Raw genomic sequence first — 25,858 nt, forward strand, 5'->3', positions numbered from 1 at the left:
AAGGATGTATGTCACCTTTTCCTTACCAGTTTAAAATACTTTAATCCCTAAAATAGGGAGAAGAGCAACTTCCCAGTGTCTGTACACTGAAAGCTAAACGCCTTTCGGTGTATATCCCTTTGAGCAAAGTTGTAAACTTCAGTTTAAGCATAAGAAACGGGTGATGGTATACGTAAAGTGATTTCATATACATTTTTTCCTTTACGTTCTGTAAAGAAAAAGGTCGAAATAAAAGTAAAGTTTTATATTATTTAATATATTTAACAAAATACATTTCATACACAGCACCATTTTATCAATCTCCTGAACTTGTAGTATGGTCAATTTCAAACCACAGTCCAGTTACAATTACTTCCTTAAACACTCACTACATTTTGCCTCTCTCACGCTATATGACCCCTATGCTTCCCTATGAATATAATAATAACAACTGCCTCTCTCGGCTGTATTATAAAACCACTGCTAAATGCTAATTCATAAAAGTTGTCTTGATTGGCAATGCTACCTGACCTGCCAGAGTTGTTTACTCTGTGACGATAGTTGGGGTGCCCACCTACACTCAACTCCACCTAATCATGGAGGGTGACAACGCAGACTCCTAACTCCACCTGATCTTCCCCTCAAGGAAGGTTCCTTGATGTTGGTGAAGGGCTCTTGATTTAGGGAATTGGATCTGTGCTCCACTTCCCCGAATTAAGCCTGAATACCTTCCACATCCCCTCCCCCCAGGTGCTGTATAATCCTTCGGGTTTAGCGCTTCCCCCTTGATTATAATAATAATAATCCACCTGATCTTGAAGGATAACTCCACCTAGTGCCTGTCAGTTACTTCACAATCGTTCGTATTCTACCTAGATCAGTCAAAAATGATTCCAGGAACCTCGACGTGTTCCCTATTACAATATTGCCAAGAAAATAACTTAATAATGCTTATGCATGCCACTAACAATGAAACATTTTAAGTTAATCACGTGTAAAAAATAACAATGAGTTATGTAATCCTGAGAGACTACTGAAGGTTTAACTAACAGATGACTTATCAGGTTGTCTCTGGTATGAGCATGTCTTTAGTACAATACCTACCTAGCACACTTTATAATACAAAAAAAAAAAAACCTACTTAGCACCATGAGGGGTATATATCTTCGTATATATACATTCGATAATTTACTTTAATCACTATTTTATGGAAGTATTCTTGTTGTATACAAATGAATTACAGCTTTTGACCCACGTGCAGTCGATAGGCTTTCAATGTACCAAACGTAATTAGTCAGGCTAGTGGAGTTATGGGTAGCATTCTGGGAATGGCATGGATAGGACTAGGATTTAAAATGAGCTGATAAGAGAACAGCTCTTAGCCTATAAATTCAGTGTAAAAAATGTATATCTTAAAGTTTTGAGATGCAAGGGAATGAGAATGTCTCATCATGGCTGCTGACTAATCCAATGATGCCAGATCTCGAAGCTAGTTTTTACAGTAAACAAATATTTGCATTGACGAAAATGTTATATCTATGCGACGTTGTTGTTGCACATCTTATGCTTTCTTACAGTTGTTAGGTAATCACATAATTTATTTTCAACACGAAAATTAATTCAACAGCTTCCAGCCTGCCAAACTGCAGTGCACGACAGACATGTCTTGTCTTCTCACAGAGTAGTAAACTATTGAAATATTTTACCTACAAACCTATCTAAACCAAGATTACTGTTAAAATTAACTTCGTGAAAAATAGGGAAGATCCTATCGAGACAAGGTTAAGCTATCCACCTCATGATAAATACAGGCACTTACGTAGCAACTGGGGAAATGAGTTTAATTAACATGGGACTGAAGTATGCTTGGTCTTCCTTAATAAAATAATTTTCAACATTTCACGATTTAATAAATATGTTTGACTTTTTAATATCTCAAGGTGAGCCAAATATCACCATTTGACATAGAACTGCTAAATATTTTTAAAAGAAAATTTGCACAGTGAGGACCCCTTCCCCCCAGTCCGCCGGTTCCATAGCATTGTCATCTAAACCAGCCAACAACACTAATCTTCCTAACACATTTACATACAGTTGGTCATCCATTTCTAAGCAGGAATGCCAGGCTTTGTAAAGTACACATAGTGCAACATAATTCATATACCCGCTCAATGTTTCACACCACTACAGTACACAAATAACCAGCACATAGGAGAAACTTTATGACAACGTTTCGATCCGACTTGGACCATTAACTAGTCACACTACAGTACTTCATGATCAGAGACAGTTCTAAATACGCAATATACTAACGTTTTGAACCCAACACAAAACGTTTTCATATTAGGTTATTACGCGATGAAGACTGCTCAGGATCACTTAATTTTTCTCACATGTGTGACGGCGTGTCCAGGGTTTCCTTCCGTATATAATTAGTCTCAGATACACAACACAATTCCACAGTCACTGATAGCGGTGTCTTGCACATTGGGCAGTTTAGCAGCTGCCCGCACCAACTCCATCCCACTTTCTACCTTTCCTATAGGGCACTCCTCGTAGGCGACGGGACAGTCATTATTATAGATGACGAAGTGTGAGGGTTTGCGGTGCTCGTCGCCATAACAGTACCCGGCCACCAGCCCCGCCGTCACCGTCTGCACATTGAGGTCACCCATTATCAGACCTGGAAGAGCTGACCCACCACTGCCATCATTGTTTTCATAGTCACCGCCCCACACCCGCTCACCAGGTTGCCCTCGGCTCTCAACTTCGAACAGATTGGTGTTGGCGTATGAAGGGCCGCGCTCTCCAGAACACAGGAAGAAGAACTGTCGTGTCCTGGGTGCTGTGTTGAGCAGCTTGATACATACACGTCCTTGAACTTGACCTCCCCAAGACAGTTCCAGGAAGATCCTCACGCAGGTTTCATCCACCAGACCTCGCACGTCGCGGTACTGCAGGAAAAGTAACACAATGAATAATTGTATTGCATTTCTTGATGAGCTAAACCCGTGTGGATCATTTAGCTCAAGAAGTGAAGGAGGCTTGATCGTAAGTCAGCTAATTGTAGACTGGTTTCTCACCAAGAAGACATCAGTTAAGATAAGATAAGATAAGATTTCGTTCGGATTTTTAACCCCGGAGGGTTAGCCACCCAGGATAACCCAAGAAAGTCAGTGCGTCATCGAGGACTGTCTAACTTATTTCCATTGGGGTCCTTAATCTTGTCCCCCAGGATGCGACCCACACCAGTCGACTAACACCCAGGTACCTATTTGCTGCTAGGTGAACAGGACAACAGGTGTAAGGAAACGTGTCGGAATGTTTCCACCCGCCGGGAATCGAACCCGGGCCCTCCGTGTGTGAAGCGGGAGCTTTAGCCACCAGGCCACCGGGGCTACAGTTCAGAATATGACAATGAAAATGAGACAAAGAATAAGATTAACATAACAGAGAAGAATAAACTCAGTACTATGAAAGGATTATCATCACATCCACACAAAAAACTGGATGACTGTGGCTGAAGCAATTCACAACTCACAAATTAGAAATGAAAATCAGACTTTTCGATCCGCATAGTTTCCATCGTTTAGTTTTCATTTCCAATTTGTGGGTTGTGAATTACTGTTGACAAAGATACGTGTATGTGTGTGAGGGGGAGGGGGGAGGACGGGAGATAAAAGGTAGCGAATTTATTAACATTTACCATAATATCTGATCTTCCAGTTGGGCCCTGACATTCAGGTCCATGTTTTATTTTTGGGTTACACCGTTTTTCCACATCTGTACTGCATGCCAGTTTCATAATCACTACGAAAGCCCACATTCACAAATAAGCCATGCTTACTAGAGGAAAGTTTAGCAGGTTAATTGTGAATTGTTCCAGCTAGTTTAATATCTGTATTATGGTACATCCTGTGGGTAGTAGTCCAAATATTACAGAGGTAAATAATGGCTCCAGGGACTGGGCCCAAAGTTTTGATAGCTAATAAGTTTGTGGTAACGTACTATACTTACATGTTTATATCTGGCGAAAAACGCATTGGCTTATTTATGTAGACATGAAAAAAAAATGAATTCAGCCACAAAAATATTATAGAATAGCTTATATGTATTTTTTAATTACATTACTTTATATTTTAACAAGGTATGGCTGAACTTGTTCCAGCCACGGTATTGTGATTTATCCTTTAACATCCATATTCTCAGTACTCTATAAAATTATCGAGGAAATCAGGCTTTTTTTTTTTTTTAAAGACTTTCGTATATATATAAATAGGCCGCTGTAAGGCCAAAGTTATCCATTCAATAAAGCATCTCGAGAAGAAAAAAATATTAACTATCATTCAAAAATCCTCACAAGAAACAGGCATATAATGATTATCCCATATAATATCTGCAGTGAAAGAAAAAAAAAAGTCACAATATCGTGGCTGGAACAATACACCAATAATCCGCACATATAAAGAAACTATGTTGGTTATTTGTGTATCTGCAATGAAACAAAATGTATGATTTTCTTATTTCAAAAGTATATTTATCGTTTGTACTTGAAACTATATAACTTCGTGAGCATCCAACATTAACACAGTACACAGGGATAAAGGGAAATCTGACATGAATAGTAAAAGGGAAGAACAAATTCTGCGACATTTATTATGGTTTCGTTTTGCTCTTCAGGAGCTTTAGCAAGTCAATATAAAAAAAATACAACACAGAGGATGTATAAAAAAAGAAGAATTGGGTCAAGTCAGGAAAAAGTTGTAGTAGTACCTGGAGAGGGTTTCGGTCTGAAACCAGGCCTCGTGGTGGATTAGGGTCTGAGCAACCAGGCCGTTACTGCTGGCCGTACGTAAACCCACGTAAAAACCACAGCCCGGCTGATCAGCTACTAACTTTATGTGCCTGTCCAGGGCCTTCTTGAGGTCTATTGGTAATCCCCCTTATGTATGCTAGGAATGAGTTGAACAATCTTGGGCCCCTGACACTTCGTGTTATCTCTGTGTACTCGTGGTGCTCCCGCTTTTCACTGGGGGAATGCTACATCTCCTGCTTTCGTAGGGAGTGATTTTCGTGTGCAAGTTTCGTACTAATCCCTCTAAGATTTTCCATGTGTATATTATCATGTATCTTTCTCGCCTGCATTCCAGGGAATACAAATCAAGGGACTTCAATCGTTCCCAGTAATTTAGGTGCTTTATCGTACATATGTATGCCGTAAAAGTTCTCTGTACACTCTCCAGGTCAGCAATTTTGCCTGCCTTGAAGGGGGCAGTTAGTGTACAGCAGTATTCCGGCCTAGAGAGAACAAGCGATTTGAAGAGAATCATGGGTTTTGCATCCCTTGTTATGAAGGTTCTCATTATCCATCCTATCATTTTTTCCAGCAGATGAGGTAGATACATTGTTGTGGTTTTTCAAGGTGAGATCCTCTGACATTATCACTCTCAGGTCCTTCACATGAGCTTTTCGCTCTATTGTGTAGTTAGAATTTGTTGTATACCCTGATAGTTTTAATTTTCTCAAGTTTTCCATATCTGAGTAGTTGAAATTTCTCTTCATTGAATTTTCATATTGTTTTCTGCGGCCCATTTAAAGATTTGGTTGATGTCCGTTTGGAGTCTTGCGAAGTCTTCGATGGAGGACACTATCATGGCAATTCGGGTGTCATCCGCAAAAGAAAACGTGGAGCTATGGATTACATCTCTGTCTATGTCAGATATGAGGATGAGGAACAGGATGGGTAGTAGTAGTATAAATATTAATGACCTCTTGTAATGTGACTGCGATAGGATTTGTGACATTTCACAGATAATGAAACCACATTTATTCTGCACAATTGTGTCTGAAATGGAAGTTAATGTTGCTTCAAGGCATTTTCGTCTATAATTTCTGGCTCCTTAAGAACTTGGAGGGGCACAGAGATGGAAAATCCTTGGAGGGGACTGTAGATGTCACAGAGACGAGTAAAGAAAGCTGACTGGTTTGTAAAGTGTTTAAGTAGATCTTTAAAGGAACCAAAATTTACTTACGAAATAAATGTAAATGAGGTGAAAGTTTATGTATGCTAGTCTATATAATTACTGAATAGGGTAACTCACAGGTACTGTGTGTGAATAGATGGGTGGGTCTCCTTCCTTGAGCGATGAGAGGTAGATTCTGTTTTCCACGTGTACCATCTTAGCGCAGCGCCGCCTGCCGTCTGTCTCCAAGATGGCGCACACGCCGCTACCAACCAGCTGAGCCTTGTTCATCACCTCCTCAACCAGCTGCCAAGTGTTAGGCATGTCGTGAGCCAGCTGCAAATCCCACCCCAGAAATTAAGATAGTCATTCATACTCGCATCATTACTTTTTGATACAAAATATACGCATTCTCACACTTCACTGTCTGCTCATTCTCACAGATAGCATAGGAATTCTGGGTACTTGTATTGAGATTTGTGGGGATGAGGAAGTGGCCTGCCATGGTATAAGGGAATGACCTGGGTACTAACCTTGGGATTGGTGGGTGTTAGAGAAGCTGCGGCTGCGGACATGCTGTGACCCACTACTGCTTGTAGGGCGGCGCTGGTCACGTGCTCCACCTACGGCAAAAAAAAAAAAAAAAAAAAAAAAAGTGGGAATTAAAGACTGACCAAAACTGTTTACGACCCACCAAACAATATTTGTCTTCGTCCCAGAGGTCGTCTTATGAACCTGAGTGTCATGTTATGGCTCTGAAAATTGCCTTATAACTATTAAGGTCATCTAATGGCCCTTACTAGTTGCGTTTGGCCCTGAAGATCATCTGAAAATCGTCTTATGGTCTTTAAGGTCCTTATCGCCATGAAGGTCGTCTTGTGTCCCGAATATTGTCACATGAACCCTGAAATTCACCATATTGGTTATACAAGATGATTTATGGGCGAGAACGCAGGCCTGCGATAGCATTTATGAGCGGAACCCAGGAGTCGCGACTTACCAGGAAGAACGTGGATGTTTACCTGGAGTTTACCTGGAGAGAGTTCCGGGGGTCAACGCCCCCGCCCCCGCCGCCAGATATTCGCGTACAGGACCCATGAACCACGAAGGTACATTAGTAAAATATATTTGCCCGGCACTACAGTCTAACAACTGCTGCCACAAAGGTTTACATTCTACCTAGCTTCATTTGGGTTTCCAGATAGAGATTAATTCATATGCCGCTGATGCCAGTTAATGTAAAATGAGATTTCGAAACTGCGAGTTAGTCTGTGACTAACTACTCACCTCACTCACCGAGTCAGGGACCAAATTATTATTTAATACGCTGACCCAAAAGACAAACATTAGTATATTATTATTATGGGGAGGCATTAAACCCGTAGGAATCATACAGTGCCTGGAGAATTGGAGGAATTGGAGGGTGACTAACTGCTCGAATCAAGAGCCTATTCCCTTGATAGGAATCTGGGACCTATGAAAATTGACCGCTGTTAGTGACTTCGTCTCCCTGGCTGTGACTGACGACTGTACTGGGCTGACCGAGACAAGGCACTATAGACTGACTATCTGATTCGCCTTCTAGACTGATTCTAGTACCTGTAAGTGACAGCCGCGATTGACAGCTATGACTGATGACCATACCTGTAGCTGACGGTCTGTATTAAATTATGACTTACCTCTCTGGCGACAACGAGGACCTGTGACTGCAGCAGTTGGTGAGCGGACTCACACCACTCCTGGACGGATTCGTCTTTTTCTTGGTCGTCGTGATGAGCAGCGGTGACTTCCAAGAGAGTAGAGGCAGCGTTGACCCTGGCCTGCGCCGCCTCCAGTGTAGTGCGCTTCTCCATGCCCTCGGTGATGGTGGCGTCCACTTGGGCAGCGGTGCTAGTCATTTCGTGCAGGAGACTCTCGTTTCGGTCTATCAGGGTCCTCAGTGCTTGGATTTGCACCTGGTGGACACTTCGTTGCTCCGACAACCTCTTCTTAAAGTCCGTAAGTCTTGTGAGGTGGCAATTACAAGCCACTAACTGAGTCGTAGTAAGCTCATTAGCTTCTTTTTTAAGCTCTGCTAGAAGCGCAAGTGAGCGCTCTGTGCCCATGGAGAACGGTGTATCCTGCAACAGGCTGACGACGGTGTAGTTGACAGGAACATCATCAGCGCGGGCGACGGGCGAGGCATGGATAACGCGACAAAAGGGGCAGTAGAGGGGTCCACGAGCTATTGTGTCAGCGATGCAGGAGGTGCAAAAGGTGTGGCCGCAGCTGAGGCAGCGCGGACGTCGCACCTTATCGTCATAAGGCTCCAGGCACACCTGGCAATCTTGTGAGGCCATCTCATCAACCTGTAAATATACAAACCCCGTCAGGACTAGAACCTCTGTCAACAGGAAGACTGTAATAAGAACCGGGTAAGAACATCGAAATTACCTCGGGAAACTGGTGAGAACACCAACTATGCGAAAACTTAAGAGACTTTCACAAGAATTGGCTGAAAATACCCAGACCAGAAGAATATGAATAAGCATCACATAGGATGTCTGCTTAAGGATTACATATAACCCATACCAATGGTCATGGTACCAACATGTGTAACAGAGTTGTGACAAAAAAGGTTGAAACTATGTGTACAAGAAAGCCTCTCCGGTATACCTATGTATTTATTAGATGCTATGAAGGAATTTCATAATGTCAATAGCACCAATCCATAATGTAAGCATCTTAATATTGTGATATCGTCATAAAGGATTGTTAGTGCAGTGATATATGACATGATACATACTCGTACAATAGCTATATAATGAATGAGACACATGCAACATTTGGAAATATTTACTGAGGAAACGTTTCGTCAGCCAGTGGCTTCTTCAGTCCAATACAGAGAAAAAAGGTGAACGATGAGGAGAATGAGGTAATCAGTTCCTCAGCCTGGAGTCGATGTGTTCAGTCTATCATGAGAAAAGTACAGCATACCTAGAAAATGTACAGAGAACCTTCACGGTGCGCATAACGGAGATAAAACACCTCAATTACTGGGAGCGCTTGAGGTTCCTAAACCTATATTCCCTGGAACGCAGGCGGGAGAGATACATGATTATATACACCTGGAAAATCCTAGAGGGACTAGTACCGAACTTGCACACGAAAATCACTCACTACAAAAGCAAAAGACTTGGCAGACGATGCAACATCCCCCCAATGAAAAGCAGGGGTGTCACTAGCACGTTAAGAGACAATACAATAAGTGTCAGGGGCCCAAGACTGTTCAACTGCCTCCCAGCATACATAAGGGGGATTACCAATAGACCCCTGGCTGTCTTCAAGCAGGCACTGGACAAGCACCTAAAGTCGGTACCTGACCAGCCGGGCTGTGGCTCGTACGTTGGACTGCGTGCAGCCAGCAGTAACAGCCTGGTTGATCAGGCTCTGATCTACCATGAGGCCTGGTCACAGACCGGGCCGCGGGGGCGTTGACCCCCGGAACCAGGTAAACTCCAGGTATGCTCGGAAAAGTGCCTTACATACTGCAGTCAGGTGAGCAGAAGCAGGAGGCAGCTTGCCTAACAGGCATGACTTGCATATACTAGTGGATTTGTCCAATAGTGACTCTGCCTCTCCCTGCTTCTACTCACCTGACTGCAGTATATAAGCCACTTCTCCGAGCATATGCTGTACTTTTCTCATGACTGATAGACTGAACACATCGACTCCAGGCTGAGGGACTGATTACCACATTCTCCTCATCGTTCATCGTTTTTTCTCTGTATTGGACTGAAGAAACCACTGGCTGGCGAAACGTTTCCTCAATAAAAGTTTCCAAATGTTGCACCAGTGTCTCATTCTTCAATTTGTCGGTTTTCTAAACCATTACATCACACTATGTTATGTTCAATCTGATTAGGTTCCTGCCTGAGTCTGGAAAGTATGACTTGTATACAAAAATTATTCAGGGAATGGAAAGGATTCGAACCCATTTCAAGCCAGTCGTAAAATTAGCAGGCCAGTCCTCTCACCACTGGTTTACTCAGGCTTCATAAGATTCATCCAACTAGGTATATTTCTGTACATTAGAGAGATTACCAGTTACGGGTCTGGCCCAGGCTGACTTGCACCGGTACCAGTCAACGGTCCGGTCCAGACTGACTTGCACCAGTAGCAGTACCAGTTAAGCTCTAAACTATGCCAAGAGGAATGAATATGCCCTCCCTGGACCTCGTTATAAGCCGGCAGCAGAATACCTAGCTACCTTGGGGCTCCGCTCTGCCAGATCATTGATGCAAGACCGTACACTACAGTGGGTGGTGGGGAGGATAGTGATATCGCTATGGTGGCAAGCCAACAACAGTCTCCATTGGCCAACGTGTCTTTCCGCAAGTTTAATAAATGGCTCATCAACGTATTCTTGCTTGGGAGCATGAGTTGTATTATAACAAGGGAGCACGACTCTCGTGGAACTTGCATCCTAGTTACGCTCACCAGGAGCTTCGATGTTTCGCTCACTAGGAGGGTCGATGTTTTGCTCACTAGGAGCGTCGATGTTCCGCTCACCGGGAGCTTGTTTCCTTGCTAGGAGCGTAGATGTTTCGCTCACCAGGAGCGTCGATGTTTCGCTCGCCAGGAGCTTCAATGTTTCGCTCACTAGGAGCGTCGATGTTCCGCTCACCAGGAGCTTGTTTCGCCTACTAGGAGCGTCGATGTTTCGCTCACCAGGAGCTTGTTTCACTTACTAGGAGCGCGTTTCGCTCGTTAGGAGCATCGATGTTTCGCTCACTGGGTGCTTCAATGTTTCGGTGACTAGGAGCTTCAATGTTTCGCTCACTGGGTGCTTCTTGAATGTTTTACTAGGAGTGTCGATGTTTCGCTCACTAGGAGCGTCGATGTTTCACTCACTAGAAGCGTCGATGTTTCACTCACTAGAAGCGTCGATGTTTCACTCACTAGAAGCATCGGTTTCGCTCCCAAGGAGCGTAATGTTTCGCTAACTAGAAGCCTCGATGTTTCACTCACTAGAAGCGTCGATGTTTCACTCACTAGAAGCATCGATGTTTCGCTCACTGGGAGCTTCAGTGTTTCGCTCATTACGAGCTGTAATCCAATGTTTTACTTACTGGGAGCTTCAATCAAATGTTTTGCTCATTGGGAGCTTCAGTCCAGTGTTTCGCTCACTAGAAGCCTCTTCAATTTAATGTTTCGCTCATTAGGAGTCTCTTTAATATTTTGCTCACCAAGAACGTCTTCAATCCAGTGATTCATTCACCAGGATTATTATTATTATTATTAAAACCAAGCGATAAACTCATAAGGGTCATACAGCGCTGCTCACTCACCAGAAACTTCTTCTATCCAATGTTTCACTCACCAGGAACTTCTGCAATCCAATGTTTCACTCACCAGGAACTTCTTAAATCCAATGTTTCACTCACCAGGAGCTTCTGCAATCCAATGTTTCACTCACCAGGAACTTCTGCAATCCAATGTTTCACTCACCGGGAACGTCTTCAATCCAAAGCTTTACTTACCAAGAGTTTCCTGAACCTAGTGTTTCGCTCACCAGGAACCTCAATCCCGTGTTTCACTAGGAGCGCCTTCAGTCTAATGTTTCGCTCACCACGAACTTCGATCCAATGAATTGAGAAGGTACTGGGGAGTACATTACGGGGGAATATCACTGTGTTGCATATTAGTGCAGAATATCAATGTTTACTGGTGTATAAGTCAGAATGTTAACATATATTGGTATATTAAGGTAGAATTTCAATGTATTCTAAAAATTCCCCACACTTTGCATATGTGTCTTCCTTATAAATTTAACTCGGCACCAAACTTGGGTGGAGACGAAGGCGAGTATATATTGGTCTGCGTGATTTTATTTTTATTGACTCTATGATATCTTTTTCGGTACATATATATGGAAAATAGTGATTCATTGTGTTTTTTATTCATCTCTATCACATCAGGTTGCCAAGTTACTTTTCTCTTTTCGTATAACATAATGAGAAAGTGGTATATTACCAATTAAAATGCTTACCTTATATTGACTTAAATGTTAAATCAGAAACTTACGCAAATATGAAGACACTAATATCTTTGTAGATGAATGGTTCAGAGAACCGACATGTTGATAAATTAGACACATGTGCAACTCTTGGGTATCTTTATTGAGGAAACGTTTCGCCACACAGTGGCTTCATCAGTCCATACGTAGGAGAAACTTGAAGAACAGGAGGAGAATGAGGTAATCAGTCCCTCAACCTTGAGTCGATGTGTTCAGTCCATCAATCTTGAATAGAATAGTATTCTATTCAAGATTGATGGACTGAACACATCGACTCAAGGTTGAGGGACCGATTACCTCATTCTCCTCCTGTTCTTCAAGTTTCTCCTACGTATGGACTGATGAAGCCACTGTGTGGCGAAACGTTTCCTCAATAAAGATACCCAAGAGTTGCACATGTGTCTAATTTATCAACACACTAATATCTGCAATCAAGTACCAGAATCACAATTTTCTCATTTGTGGTGATTTAAAAGTTATTGTTCTCCTACTAGGTCTTCAAGGCGGATACATCAAGTATCCCTGTTTTCTGTGTCTTTGGGATAGTAGGGCAGACAGCCAGCACTATGAACAAAAAGACTGGCCACCAAGAACCAGCTTCTTACCTGGAAATCACAACGTGAAAACTGTGCCACTAGTTGACCCCAAGAAAATTCTTCTGCCACCACTCCACATCAAATTAGGGTTTATGAAAAATTTTGTGAAGGTCTTGAACAAGAATGGAACTGCTCTCAAGTACCTGGAGTCAAAGTGTCCTCGTATAAGAGAAGTCAAGCTAAAGGCAGGAATCTTTGTTGGCCCTCAGATTCGGGAATTGATGAAGGACAAGCATTCTGATGAAGCATTAGCAGGTATCCAGGCGAATGCCTGATTTTCATTCAAGCAGACTGTCCACAACTTCCTGGGAAATAGGCACTCCCCCGAATATGAAAAAAAATGATCCAAGGCCTGATTTCAAGTTTCCAACAACTTGGGTCTAGAATGAGTGTGAAGATGTACTTTTTGCACTCACATCTTGACTATTTTCCCAACAATTGTGGGGACTACAGTGAGGAATAAGGAGAGCGGTTCCATCAGGATAACTGCACCATGGAAACTCGATACCATGGCAAACGGAATTTCAGCATGATGGCGGATTACTGCTGGTCATTGAAACGTAATGGGCTCGATGCACAGCACAAGTGAAAATCAAAGAGGTCCTCCTTCCTTTGATTCAATATGTAGGCTAACCATTAGGAGCATATTTTTTAATAAAATCATCTGATTTTATTCATGTTGACTTGGAATTCATGTGTTTTTAAAACTAACAGAATGTGTTTTTCCATGATTGCTTGCCTAATTTTAATAAATTAACAATTTATTAAAAATTCACATTTTTTTATAATTAATTTGTATTTTATTAAAAATCCTTACGTGATAGAGGAAAATGGTTTAGATATTTACAGTCAGCAGCCCAAGAATAAAAATAAAAATTAAAAACATTCCAAATGCAGACCAGTGTTATATCTATTAAACCCCAAATCCGTACTGGGTCTTACTCACGGATCGTGAGTCTCACCGGCATCAAGGCACCACCCCCTTCTCTTGGGAAGATCAATCAGAGCTCAAGATCTAAAATGGGCATTTATTGTGCTACATTGCCTTAAAAACTAACACCCATTGTTTTGCGTGTTTGTGAAACTCGTCAAGCATGTTTGGGTGATGGTACGGGTTATATTGTGATTTACTAAGGAGGCGAGGGTTTCACAACACGGCTGTAACACCGCGGAATATAGTCACTGAATAATCCATGTCCATGGCACAACATGAAGTACCAACTACCATTAATCAAACACACTGAAGAATATTCATATTATACAAGACCCAAAATAGAAGAATGGGAACACCGCCCTCGCACAACGCGACTACATAAGTTGTATATAAAACAGGTTCTGATAAGAAAGCAGCCATAACTGCACTAAACAGAACTTCGCAACACTGACTTTACATGAAGGCTATGCAACGCACAAACCGGTATACACATCCCAGTACTGCCAGATTATATATAATGGTAGCGGTTTAGTCGTTATGAAACAGGACAAATGTCTCCTAACACGGCTCTTTTACCAAGTGATACTCGTAACTGGTTAAACATCCCCTGGCTTACAGGAGCAAGGTTTTACATACCATTTAAAACACAGGCGATCACTACCTGGCAGTGTCATGAGATGATTATGGGAGATCTGGGTTGACTATACCTACACACTCCTCAATAGATGCAAATAGCGAAAAAAAATCTCAAATATATTTAAAATATGAAAGCCAATACCTTCCATGACTAATTAAAACAAGCAAACCAGTTGAGGAAGATTCACTCAGCCTTGCCAAGATGATCTGAACTTATTACCTCTAAGTGCAGTGTGACTTGGTAAGTTGGATGTGGAAACCCCAGCTAGAAACCTTGGGTTAGTGCGGAGGTTTACACAACCGGCTGACCAACACTACTATGCCGGACTTCAGCACATTCAATACCACGAGAGCACAGAGCTGACCACGAAAATAAACACTAGCATCACTATGTAACGTATATATAATTGCTACCATACAAGAAGAATGAACATACAGACCACCTTTTCTAAAGTAATTCGCTTGCACCTTCAGAGCTTTAAACACTATTGGCAACTTACCAGCATTCTGTAAGCGCCTCAACATTAATGTCTTGCCTCGTCTGACTTTCATTGCATCCCACTGATGCTCATTAAAATCAAAGATAACTCAAACATGCCGGTATGCTTATTTTTCCGCCTTATTTTATACAGCACTTTTTTTTTTTAAATTGGGATAGTGAATATTAGTTGAAAATGGTAGAGTAAGGTTCATCTGGAACCACTAACACGTATTAGTTTATTACGTAAATATAAACCGCTCTTCCCTACTGTCCAGAGGATTATCATTGAGACGGAAGCCTCGGGCTGTTTGAGGGAGGGGGGCACAATCAACCCTGATAAATAATACATGTAAATTGAAACTGATTCGAAAGGTCACTTTCAACTTCATGACCTGGTACACAAAATGACAAATTTCCTGCTGTATTTTATGATTTCATTAAAGGCCATAAAGTAACATGTATTTAATACTGTTTTGTTATAGAAAATTATCAAAGTACACTGTTAAGCTTCTTTTGTTTTATTTTGATATACTTTAAGCACCGTACTTATCAACTGTATAAATATATATAGTGTACTTTGTTACAAATGTATAGAAAAGTTCTTCCTCTTCCCCCCCCCCCCCGAAAAATAATAATAAAAAAAATGTTTGGGGTTCTAAGCACAGGTAAGCTGCCCCCTGTAATAATGCCCTGGCGATCTCTGTGCTTTCCATAACTTGAGCTCAAAACGAAGTATATTTTTTTTTATTTCCGTTTTCACCCAGTACGAGGATATGGAGGAACACTGCGTAATTTTTTTGTGACCAGAGTAACTTACTCGGTCAAAAACAAATATAGCAACATAAGTCTTAATGCTAATCACAGTTGTACATCTTATACAATCATGAGGGGCTCTTGATTTAGGGAATTGGATCTGTGCTCCAGTTCCCCGAATTAAGCCTGAATGCCTTCCACATCCCCCCCCAGGCGCTGTATAATCCTCTGGGTTTAGCGCTTCCCCCCTTGATTATAATAATAATATACAATCATGAGGCAGTGATATAATACTCACCGTTCTTCCAATATAAAATTGTTTGGGTATCTATATTTCCATACTCAGAGGAAATCAGGCCGCCATGAGCTATTGTCACCAGGCAGCCAGTGAAACACACGGTCTTTTTTTTTTTCCAACTTTCCTTCAGCATCCGGGTGATGCTGTCAGGTGCATTACATAACGTAAACAAGCTCAGGTATTGTTCCTATACATTGCTCATTCTTCACGAGGATGCTGCCTAAACACGCGAGCGAATTCAGAAAAGTATAATAGACTTACTTAAGAGTTTGTTGTGGTGAGGCGGCGTACTTGTTGGGAAGCAGGTAGTGAGAGCCACTGTGGCAAGGATCACACCTCAACCTGAGGCCAGAGGGAGGGGCTTAACCATTGTTGCCACATTGTTTTGACAAATCAACTCCGAACAATTCCTGCACCTACTTGTTTTCCCATATACTTGAGCGAGTGTGAAAATGTTGACCCTCTTTGAGGAAAGGTATTGTGTTCCAGCCATGGTTACTGGAAGATAGTAGGGAGAATAAGAGAAAAGAGGTGTACCACCACGGGTTTTATCCTGGCTCCATTATGTTATGCTCATCATTGCATACAGATTTGCAGTGTACGTGTGTTCGTATGTAGGTACTCAGTGTTGTGGTTGCGGGGGTAGAATTTCAGCACATGTCTCCGTTCTTTTAGCTGCAATCGACCGGCGTTATTAACTCCTGAACTTTGAGTCCATGAAGTCTCAAGGGAGTGCCTTAATGTCGGGGAAGAGCTCTTGATCCAGAAACAGGACCTATTCCTCTCTTTTCAAGGATAGAACCTGATTGCCTTCCTTTCCCCAAGGCACTGTATGACCCTTAAGAGTTCAGCGCTCCCCATGAATATAATAATAATTGAGTTCTATTATAATCTTGAAACTGTGTATGGAGCGTATTTAAATCTTCCTCATCCAGCTCATTCCATTCCTCTTGATCCTATCCTCGTGTTTAAATATGTCCCTATGTACCCTGCGGTGTCATCTGTATACTCTGGTTTGTCGTCTCTCTAAGTGTAGTTCTTTTGGTTTTCTTTACAGTTCAGTCCACTCCTCGTTTCCAGGACTGGTATATCTGTAAACGTCAGGACCTTGAATTTATGAGCATGCTCGACTAGATATTGCTTCTTTGTTGGCGTTGCTTAAGTCGTCTATATTCTTAAAGGATTCTTCGTTAAGATCCCTGAAGGCAGTTCTAATTATTATATTAAATTTTTTTAAACCGTATGGGTTATTAAGTGTTACAAGCAGCTCTAACATTGCTAACCTTGCACAATGCTGCTGATGTTACGTGATGTGTGTGCTCCTCCTGTGATACTGTGATTAATGCGACATTCAATCGGATTGTTTCCCCTAGCATGGTATTCGAAGTTTTTCACCTCCAGTTTATAGTCTGTGTATGGTCCTCTCTTTCCTTTCCCATTTATTGGAGGTGGAACTCCAGTAGCTAGTTTGACTACCCTTGCATCCTATTCAATGCTTCTTGTAGCCTGTCTCTCTTATTCCATTCTTATCATTTGCATACCTGGAGTTTACCTGGAGAGAGTTCCGGGAGTCAACGCCCCCGCGGCCCGGTCTGTGACCAGGCCTCCTGGTGGATCAGAGCCTGATCAACCAGGCTGTTACTGCTGGCTGCACGCAAACCAACGTACGAGCCACAGCCCGGCTGATCAGGAACCGACTTTAGGTGCTTGTCCAGTGCCAGCTTGAAGACTGCCAGGGGTCTGTTGGTAATCCCCCTTATGTATGCTGGGAGGCAGTTGAACAGTCTCGGGCCCCTGACACTTATTGTATGGTCTCTTAACGTGCTAGTGACACCTCTGCTTTTCATTGGGGGGGATGTTGCATCGTCTGCCAAGTCTTTTGCTTTCGTAGTGAGTGATTTTCGTGTGCAAGTTCGGTACTAGTCCCTCTAGGATTTTCCAGGTGTATATAATCATGTATCTCTCCCGCCTGCGTTCCAGGGAATACAGGTTCAGGAACCTCAAGCGCTCCCAGTAATTGAGGTGTTTTATCTCCGTTATGCGCGCCGTGAAGGTTCTCTGTACATTTTCTAGGTCAGCAATTTCACCTGCCTTGAAAAATGCTGTTAGTGTGCAGCAATATTCCAGCCTAGATAGAACAAGTGACCTGAAGAGTGTCATCATGGGCTTGGCATCCCTAGTTTTGAAGGTTCTCATTATCCATCCTGTCATTTTTCTAGCAGATGCGATCGATACAATGTTATGGTCCTTGAAGGTGAGATCCTCCGACATGATCACTCCCAGGTCTTTGACGTTGGTGTTTCGCTCTATTTTGTGGCCAGAATTTGTTTTGTACTCTGATGAAGATTTAATTTCCTCGTGTTTACCATATCTGAGTAATTGAAATTTCTCATCGTTGAACTTCATATTGTTTTCTGCAGCCCACTGAAAGATTTGGTTGATGTCCGCCTGGAGCCTTGCAGTGTCTGCAATGGAAGACACTGTCATGCAGATTCGGGTGTCATCTGCAAAGGAAGACACGGTGCTGTGGCTGACATCCTTGTCTATGTCAAATATGAGGATGAGGAACAAGATGGGAGCGAGTACTGTGCCTTGTGGAACAGAGCTTTTCATCGTGCCTGCCTCGGACTTTACTCTGTTGACTACTACTCTCTGTGTTCTGTTAGTGAGGAAATTATAGATCCATCGACCGACTTTTCCTGTTATTCCTTTAGCACGCATTTTGTGCGCTATTACGCCATGGTCACACTTGTCGAAGGCTTTTGCAAAGTCTGTATATATTACATCTGCATTCTTTTTGTCTTCTAGTGCATCTAGGACCTTGTCGTAGTGATCCAATAGTTGAGACAGACAGGAGCGACCTGTTCTAAACCCATGTTGCCCTGGGTTGTGTAACTGATGGGTGGTGATCTTGCTTCTTAGGACCCTTTCAAAGATTTTTATGATATGGGATGTTAGTGCTATCGGTCTGTAGTTCTTTGCTGTTGCTTTACTGCCTCCTTTGTGGAGTGGGGCTATGTCTGTTGTTTTTAGTAACTGTGGGACGACCTCCGTGTCCATGCTCCCTCTCCATAGGATGGTAAAGGCTCGTGATAGGGGCTTCTTGCAGTTCTTGATGAACACGGAGTTCCATGAGTCTGGCCCTGGGGCAGAGTGCATGGGCATGTCATTTATCGCCTGTTCGAAGTCATTTGGCGTCAGGATAACATCAGATAGGCTTGTGTTAACCAAATTCTGTGGCTCTCTCATAAAAAATTCATTTTGATCTTCGACTCTCAGTCTGGTTAGTGGGTTGCTAAAAACTGAGTCATATTGGGACTTGAGTAGCTCACTCATTTCCTTGCTGTCATCTGTGTAGGACCCATCTTGTTTAAGTAAGGGCCCAATACTGGACGTTGTTCTCGACTTTGATTTGGCATAGAAGAAATACTTTGGGTTTCTTTCGATTTCATTTATGGCTTTTAGTTCTTCCCGCGATTCCTGACTCCTATAAGATTCCTTTAGCTTAAGTTCGATGTTTGCTATTTCTCTGACCAGTGTCTCCCTACGCATTTCAGATAGATTGACCTCTTTTAGCCGCTCTGTTATTCTTTTCCGTCGCCTGTAAAGAGAGCGCCTGTCTCTTTCTATTTTACATCTACTCCTCCTTTTTCTTAGAGGAATAAGTCTTGTGCATACATCGAGTGCCACCAAGTTAATCTGTTCTAGGCATAAGTTGAGGTCTGTGTTGCTTAGTATATCTTCCCAGCTTATATCGGTTAGGACTTGGTTTACTTAAAAAAAAAAAATGGACTCAATCACCTTGACAGGCTATTTATGTATACTATTAGTAAATGTTTTAGTATCGATACTCTGGGATTCACCTGTTACTTTTTTCCATACTAATACGTCCCCCCTTACCATCATCGTCTTATGTTCGTAGAATTTACAGGATAAAAGCTGTTATTGTGGGCCATCTATTTTAATTAAAAGTTATACTACTACTACCTTCACCTTTCCTTCCAGGATGCGACCCATAGCAATCAAGTAACACCTAGGTACTTTATTCACTAGATGGACAGGGAAGGATCGAACTCATGAGCTTCGATTGTGAGTTGGAGACACTACCTCGAAGCCACGGCTTTTCCTTGTACCTCTTCCTGGTTCTGTTATTTATTAATCAATATTTACTGAAGCAGTGTGTCAAATGGTTTCATTCAATCCAAGAATATGTAATCGACCTATCCGTTTTTTTCTTGTTTGAACACCTTTAATCTGGCATAGAATTTCAGAGTTCATGAGGCAGGTCTTACCCCATCTTGTAGCTGAAACTGGTAGACTCGGAGTAATCAAGGCAAATCACTCATTGTAGCGGGGAAAGGTAAACTAGAGGTCAAAATGTAAACAATTTAGATTATTTTTTGAACTATAGTTTAATATGACAGTTTCTCAGACTATCGATATTCGTCGATCGAACGGAAAAAAAAGACAAGTAAATGAATGTAGAAAACAGTAGCCCTTAACTTAAAATAAGGCCTAGAATGTCCCTAGTTTAAGACTGTTCTGCAGTCTTTCCCTTATACAGGTTGCAGAAGTTCTCTACTAGTCTCCCTTCGATTCATATTGGGGAGGAAAATTAATGACCTAGCCGTACTGCCTGCTGGAAACTCTCTCCGGGAGACAGGCGAACCGTGTGCCCATTCTTCCACTTCGTGGTGACACCTTTGTCCACGCGAAGCAGGCACTGCCTGCACTACTGAGGGACACAGTTGTAAATAAAACAGTTAACTGCAAATATGTCAAACCTCTAAATAGAATAAGTCAAACAATGATGTCCAACCAATGAGAGAAAACAGTGTGTGAGTAATTTCAAATTAAACATGAGACCATCACCTTTAAAAACATTAATGGAGGAACACTGCAGTAGGCTTACCGCCCAGTCCATGAAGATGACTCTAAAAACCTATCTTCCACACATTCACATTGTCAAATATGCGTTTAAAGTTAAGAAAAACATATTTTGACAAAATTAAAACACTGTATTTTTGTGAAAAATATTTTTACTCAAAGATTATAAACAATATTCTGTACCATAAAATTATCACGTTCATGGATGCCAAAACTTAAATTTGAAATAGGTTCAGCATCATGTTGTGCTTCTTCATCGACACCATGCCTAACCCTTCTAGGGTAGGGTAGGTGCCTGAGCCCGAGCCTTTAGCTCATAAGACTGTCATTCCTATTTGCCCCCTTGGGGCGGGGATGGCAGACCAGAGAGGCCTAGCTTGTGGCTAGGCCTGGGGACAGTTGGTCCCAAAGATGAGTAGGTACTTGTGCCTCCTCCCATGGGAGACTTAGGTCTCAGACACTTCCTAGAGGGAGCCAAGGCCGGGCCACCACTTAGAAAAGGCCCGGGCCGGGAGAATACCGGCTAATCTTTAATAAATAATAATGTGCTTCTTAGTAATGACATTGTAATATTCCATATAAATCCGTAGTAAAAAAAATGTGAACAAAAATCATAGGAAAACATTCATTTGGAAAAAATCACTGGAGGAAAATTACAGAATTCACTTTCTAAAAGCATTTAAAAAAGCCTGTATGAAAAAAATCTCGTGGGAAGAAACCCCTTGGGCAAAAAAGTGGGAAAATGCCGTGGAAAAAAAACCACTGTACTATTATCATCCTAGTATTAGTCTGTGTTGTGACTTTTTATGGAGAAGAAATCCTATCATCACATCTTATGGTGTAAGCTTTTATTTTTTTATAAGGCAGACCGGAAAGCCAGCTGAAGGTCTCGGTCATATGACTAAAACCTCCACTGAGTGGGGTCATCATTTGACTAAGGCCAAATAACATACGACCACCATCAATTTACTATCTGTTTAAGTGTACTTCAACTAGGATTTTTGTTCGTAAACAAGGGTGTAAGGAGCGGCATGTTACTTGCTTGTAGTTCACCTCTCCTGAATAATAACGATGACTCGTGGAATACTGCAAAGGTTGTGTATAATGTTTGTTAGTGATTATCTCAGCTGCACAGTGTACCCCATGATCTGGTGTACACGCACACACACACACACGTTAGGAAGTATTTCTTCAGAGTTGTCAGGAAGTTGTCTGGAGAGTGAAGTTGTAGAGGCAGGATCCATACATAGCTTTAAGAAGAGTTACGATAAGGCTCTTGGAGCCCAGTGGCTAACGCGTCGGTCTGAAGTTTTATGACTCTGATCGCAGGTTCTAACCCCACCCGTGGTATGGTTTGCTCTTAGAGCAGTAAGAGAGTGGATCTAGTAGCGACTAGCGAAGAGGCGGGGCCAAGAACTATAAATCGACAACTGCAACCACATATAGGTGAGTCCACACACACACACTAGTCTTAGAACTGAGGGGAATGCACTATGAGAGTTGGTTGAAGGAACTTAACAGGACGTCCTTGACGGTGACATGATTTCGACATATAAAATCTTAAGAGGAATTGATAAGGACAGACTTTGAAATAAGATGACCAGGATCAACGGAACAAAAGTCGAAGCCAAAGACATATATGAGCCATAGGAATGTAAGGTCTTTCTTTAGTCTCAGGATGTGATGAATGGTTTGAAAAACCGACAAGTTGAAGTTTGAGACACTTATGCAACATATGGGAATCTTTATTCAGGAAACGTTTCGCCACACAGTGGCTTCATCAGTCCGATACAAAGTAGAAAGGCGTAAGGAGAGGAGGAGTTTGAGGTAATCAGTCCCTCAGGCTGGAGTCGATGTGTTCAGTCCATCAATCTTGTAGAATGTACAGCATAGGGCCGTAGACGTGGCTTATATACTGTAGTGAGGTGAGGTGAAGCAGGCGGAGGCGGGGTCACAGTGGTACCATCCACTAGTCGAAGTAGGTCTTCGTCCAAAGGTTGAACAAGTGTTGAAGAATTCTTTGTAACAAGATCCCATGATGCTGCAGTGTCTGACAGTTGTGATGAATGGTTTGAAAAACCGACAAGTTGAAGATTGAGACACTTATGCAGCATATGGGAATCTTTATTCAGGCTGAGGGACTGATTACCTCAAACTCCTCCTCTCCTTACGCCTTTCTACTTTGTATTGGACTGATGAAGCCACTGTGTGGCGAAACGTTTCCTGAATAAAGATTCCCATATGTTGCATAAGTGTCTCAATCTTCAGTCTCAGGATGGTTGAAAAGTGGAATGACTTGATGAGGCAGTGGTGAAAGCAAACTCAATTGCACAGCATCAAGAGTAGATATGACAAGGCCCAAGAAGCCAGACACTAGTGATGCCGATCAAGGTAGTCAACAAGGCAGGGGCCAGGATCACACACAAGAATATCTGGTCAATCTGAATAAATAGCTCAATAAATGGTTGCCAGAATTCAGCAACAAATGAGTACAAAGATGTGAAGACGGCAATGAGAGTATTATCACCTAAGCCGCCACCATAGTCAGGCATCATAAATAACAGAAAGGGTTATAATCATTATGTGGACCGGTAAGCCAGTGGTTATAATCATTATGTGGACCGGTAAGCCAGCAGTTATAATCATTATGTGGACCGGTAAGCCAGTGGTTATAATCATTATGTGGACCAGTAAGCCAGTGGTTATAATCATTATGTGGACCGGTAAGCCAGTGGTTATAATCATTAGGTGGACCGGTAAGCCAGCAGTTATAATCATTAGGTGGACCGGTAAGCCAGTGGTTATAATCATTACGTGGACCGGTAAGCCAGTGGTTATAATCATTAGGTGGACCGGTAAGCCAGTGGTTATAATCATTAGGTGGACCGGTAAGCCAGTGGTTATAATCATTATGTGGACCGGTAAGCCAGTGGTTATAATCATTATGTGGACCGGTAAGCCAGTGGTTATAATCATTATGTGGACCGGTAAGCCAGTGGTTATAATCATTATGTGGACTGGTAAGCCAGTGGTTATAATCATTAGGTGGACTGGTAAGCCAGTGGTTATAATCATTAGGTGGACCGGTAAGCCAGTGGTTATAATCATTATGTGGACCGGTAAGCCAGTGGTTATAATCATTATGTGGACCGGTAAGCCAGTGGTTATAATCATTATGTGGACCGGTAAGCCAGTGGTTATAATCATTATGTGGACCGGTAAGCCAGTGGTTATAATCATTAGGTGGACCGGTAAGCCAGTGGTTATAATCATTAGGTGGACCGGTAAGCCAGTGGTTATAATCATTATGTGGACCAGTAAGCCAGTGGTTATAATCATTATGTGGACCGGTAAGCCAGTGGTTATAATCATTAGGTGGACCGCTAAGCCAGTGGTTATAATCATTAGGTGGACCAGTAAGCCAGTGGTTATAATCATTAGGTGGACCAGTAAGCCAGTGGTTATAATCATTATGTGGACCGGTAAGCCAGTGGTTATAATCATTATGTGGACCGGTAAGCCAGTGGTTATAATCATTAGGTGGACCGGTAAGCCAGTGGTTATAATCATTAGGTGGACCGGTAAGCCAGTGGTTATAATCATTAGGTGGACTGGTAAGCCAGTGGTTATAATCATTAGGTGGACCGGTAAGCCAGTGGTTATAATCATTAGGTGGACCGGTAAGCCAGTGGTTATAATCATTATGTGGACCGGTAAGCCAGTGGTTATAATCATTATGTGGACCGGTAAGCCAGTGGTTATAATCATTAGGTGGACCGGTAAGCCAGCTGTTATAATCATTAGGTGGACCGGTAAGCCAACTGTTATAATCATTAGGTGGACCGGTAAGCCAGCGGTTATAATCATTAGGTGGACCAGTAAGCCAGCGGTTATAATCATTAGGTGGACCGGTAAGCCAGCGGTTATAATCATTAGGTGGACCGGTAAGCCAGCGGTTATAATCATTAGGTGGACCGGTAAGCCAGCGGTTATAATCATTAGGTGGACCGGTAAGCCAGCAGTTATAATCAGTAGGTGGACCGGTAAGCCAGTGGTTATAATCTTTAGGTGGACCGGTAAGCCAGTGGTTATAATCATTATGTGGACCGGTAAGCCAGCGGTTATAATCATTATGTGAACCGGTAAGGACCGGTAAGCCAGCGGTTATAATCATTAGGTGGACCGGTAAGCCAGTGGTTATAATCATTAGGTGGACCGGTAAGCCAGTGGTTATAATCATTATGTGGACCGGTAAGCCAGCGGTTATAATCATTATGTGAACTGGTAAGGACCGGTAAGCCAGCGGTTATAATCATTAGGTGGACCGGTAAGCCAGCGGTTATAATCATTAGGTGGACCGGTAAGCCAGTGGTTATAATCATTAGGTGGACTGGTAAGCCAGTGGTTATAATCATTAGGTGGACCGGTAAGCCAGCGGTTATAATCATTAGGTGGACCGGTAAGCCAGTGGTTATAATCATTAGGTGGACCGGTAAGCCAGTGGTTATAATCATTAGGTGGACCGATAAGCCAGCGGTTATAATCATTAGGTGGACCGTTAAGCCAGCGGTTATAATCATGTGGACCGGTAAGCCAGCGGTTATAATCATTAGGTGGACCGGTAAGCCAGCGGTTATAATCATGTGGACCGGTAAGCCAGCGGTTATAATCATTAGGTGGACCGGTAAGCCAGTGGTTATAATCATTAGGTGGACCGGTAAGCCAGCGGTTATAATCATTAGGTGGACCGGTAAGCCAGTGGTTATAATCATTAGGTGCACCGGTAAGCCAGTGGTTATAATCATTAGGTGGACCGATAAGCCAGTGGTTATAATCATTAGGTGGACCGGGAAGCCAGCGGTTATAATCATTATGTGGACCGGTAAGCCAGCGGTTATAATCATTAGGTGGACCGGTAAGCCAGCGGTTATAATCATTAGGTGGACCGGTAAGCCAGCGGTTATAATCATTATGTGGACCGGTAAGCCAGCAGTTATAATCATTAGGTGGACCGGTAAGCCAGCAGTTATAATCATTATGTGGACCGGTAAGCCAGCGGTTATAATCATTAGGTGGACCGGTAAGCCAGCGGTTATAATCATTAGGTGGACCGGTAAGCCAGCGGTTATAATCATTAGGTGGACCGGTAAGCCAGCGGTTATAATCATTAGGTGGACTGGTAAGCCAGTGGTTATAATCATTAGGTGGACCGGTAAGCCAGCGGTTATAATCATTAGGTGGACCAGTAAGCCAGCGGTTATAATCAGTAGGTG

General features: G+C 42.4%; 1 protein-coding gene across 3 annotated transcripts; it reads right to left on the minus strand.

Moving 5' to 3' along the window:
* Positions 1-240: 240 nt before the first annotated feature.
* On the minus strand, positions 241-16,116 carry LOC128697733 (uncharacterized). 3 transcript variants are annotated; one of them, XM_053789598.2, is made up of 5 exons: positions 15,960-16,116; positions 7,622-8,290; positions 6,476-6,565; positions 6,081-6,248; positions 241-2,933 (listed from the first exon to the last, which is right to left on the minus strand). In XM_053789598.2, the coding sequence occupies exons 2-5, from the start codon at positions 8,279-8,281 to the stop codon at positions 2,418-2,420; spliced, it is 1,434 nt and encodes a 477-aa protein (XP_053645573.1). In that variant the 5' UTR covers positions 8,282-8,290; positions 15,960-16,116; the 3' UTR covers positions 241-2,417. The 3 variants fall into 3 exon arrangements, with proteins under 3 accessions (XP_053645573.1, XP_053645571.1, XP_053645572.1); XM_053789596.2 differs by having other exon boundaries at positions 6,081-6,278; XM_053789597.2 differs by lacking the exon at positions 15,960-16,116 and adding an exon at positions 11,465-11,587 and having other exon boundaries at positions 6,081-6,278.
* Between the last annotated feature and the right edge of the window lie 9,742 nt (positions 16,117-25,858).

Source organism: Cherax quadricarinatus, chromosome 68 (genome assembly GCF_038502225.1).
Source record: "Cherax quadricarinatus isolate ZL_2023a chromosome 68, ASM3850222v1, whole genome shotgun sequence".
Taxonomy (NCBI): domain Eukaryota; kingdom Metazoa; phylum Arthropoda; class Malacostraca; order Decapoda; family Parastacidae; genus Cherax; species Cherax quadricarinatus.

Coding starts and splice junctions, on each gene's coding strand:
- LOC128697733 (XM_053789596.2), bottom strand. CDS start 8,281: ATGGCCTCACAAGATTGCCAGGTGTGCCTGGAGCCTTATGACGATAAG. Junction 6,566..7,621: donor TCCTCGTTGTCGCCAGAGAG/GTAAGTCATAAT, acceptor TTTTTGCCGTAG/GTGGAGCACGTGACCAGCGC. Junction 6,279..6,475: donor TAACACCCACCAATCCCAAG/GTTAGTACCCAG, acceptor TGGGATTTGCAG/CTGGCTCACGACATGCCTAA.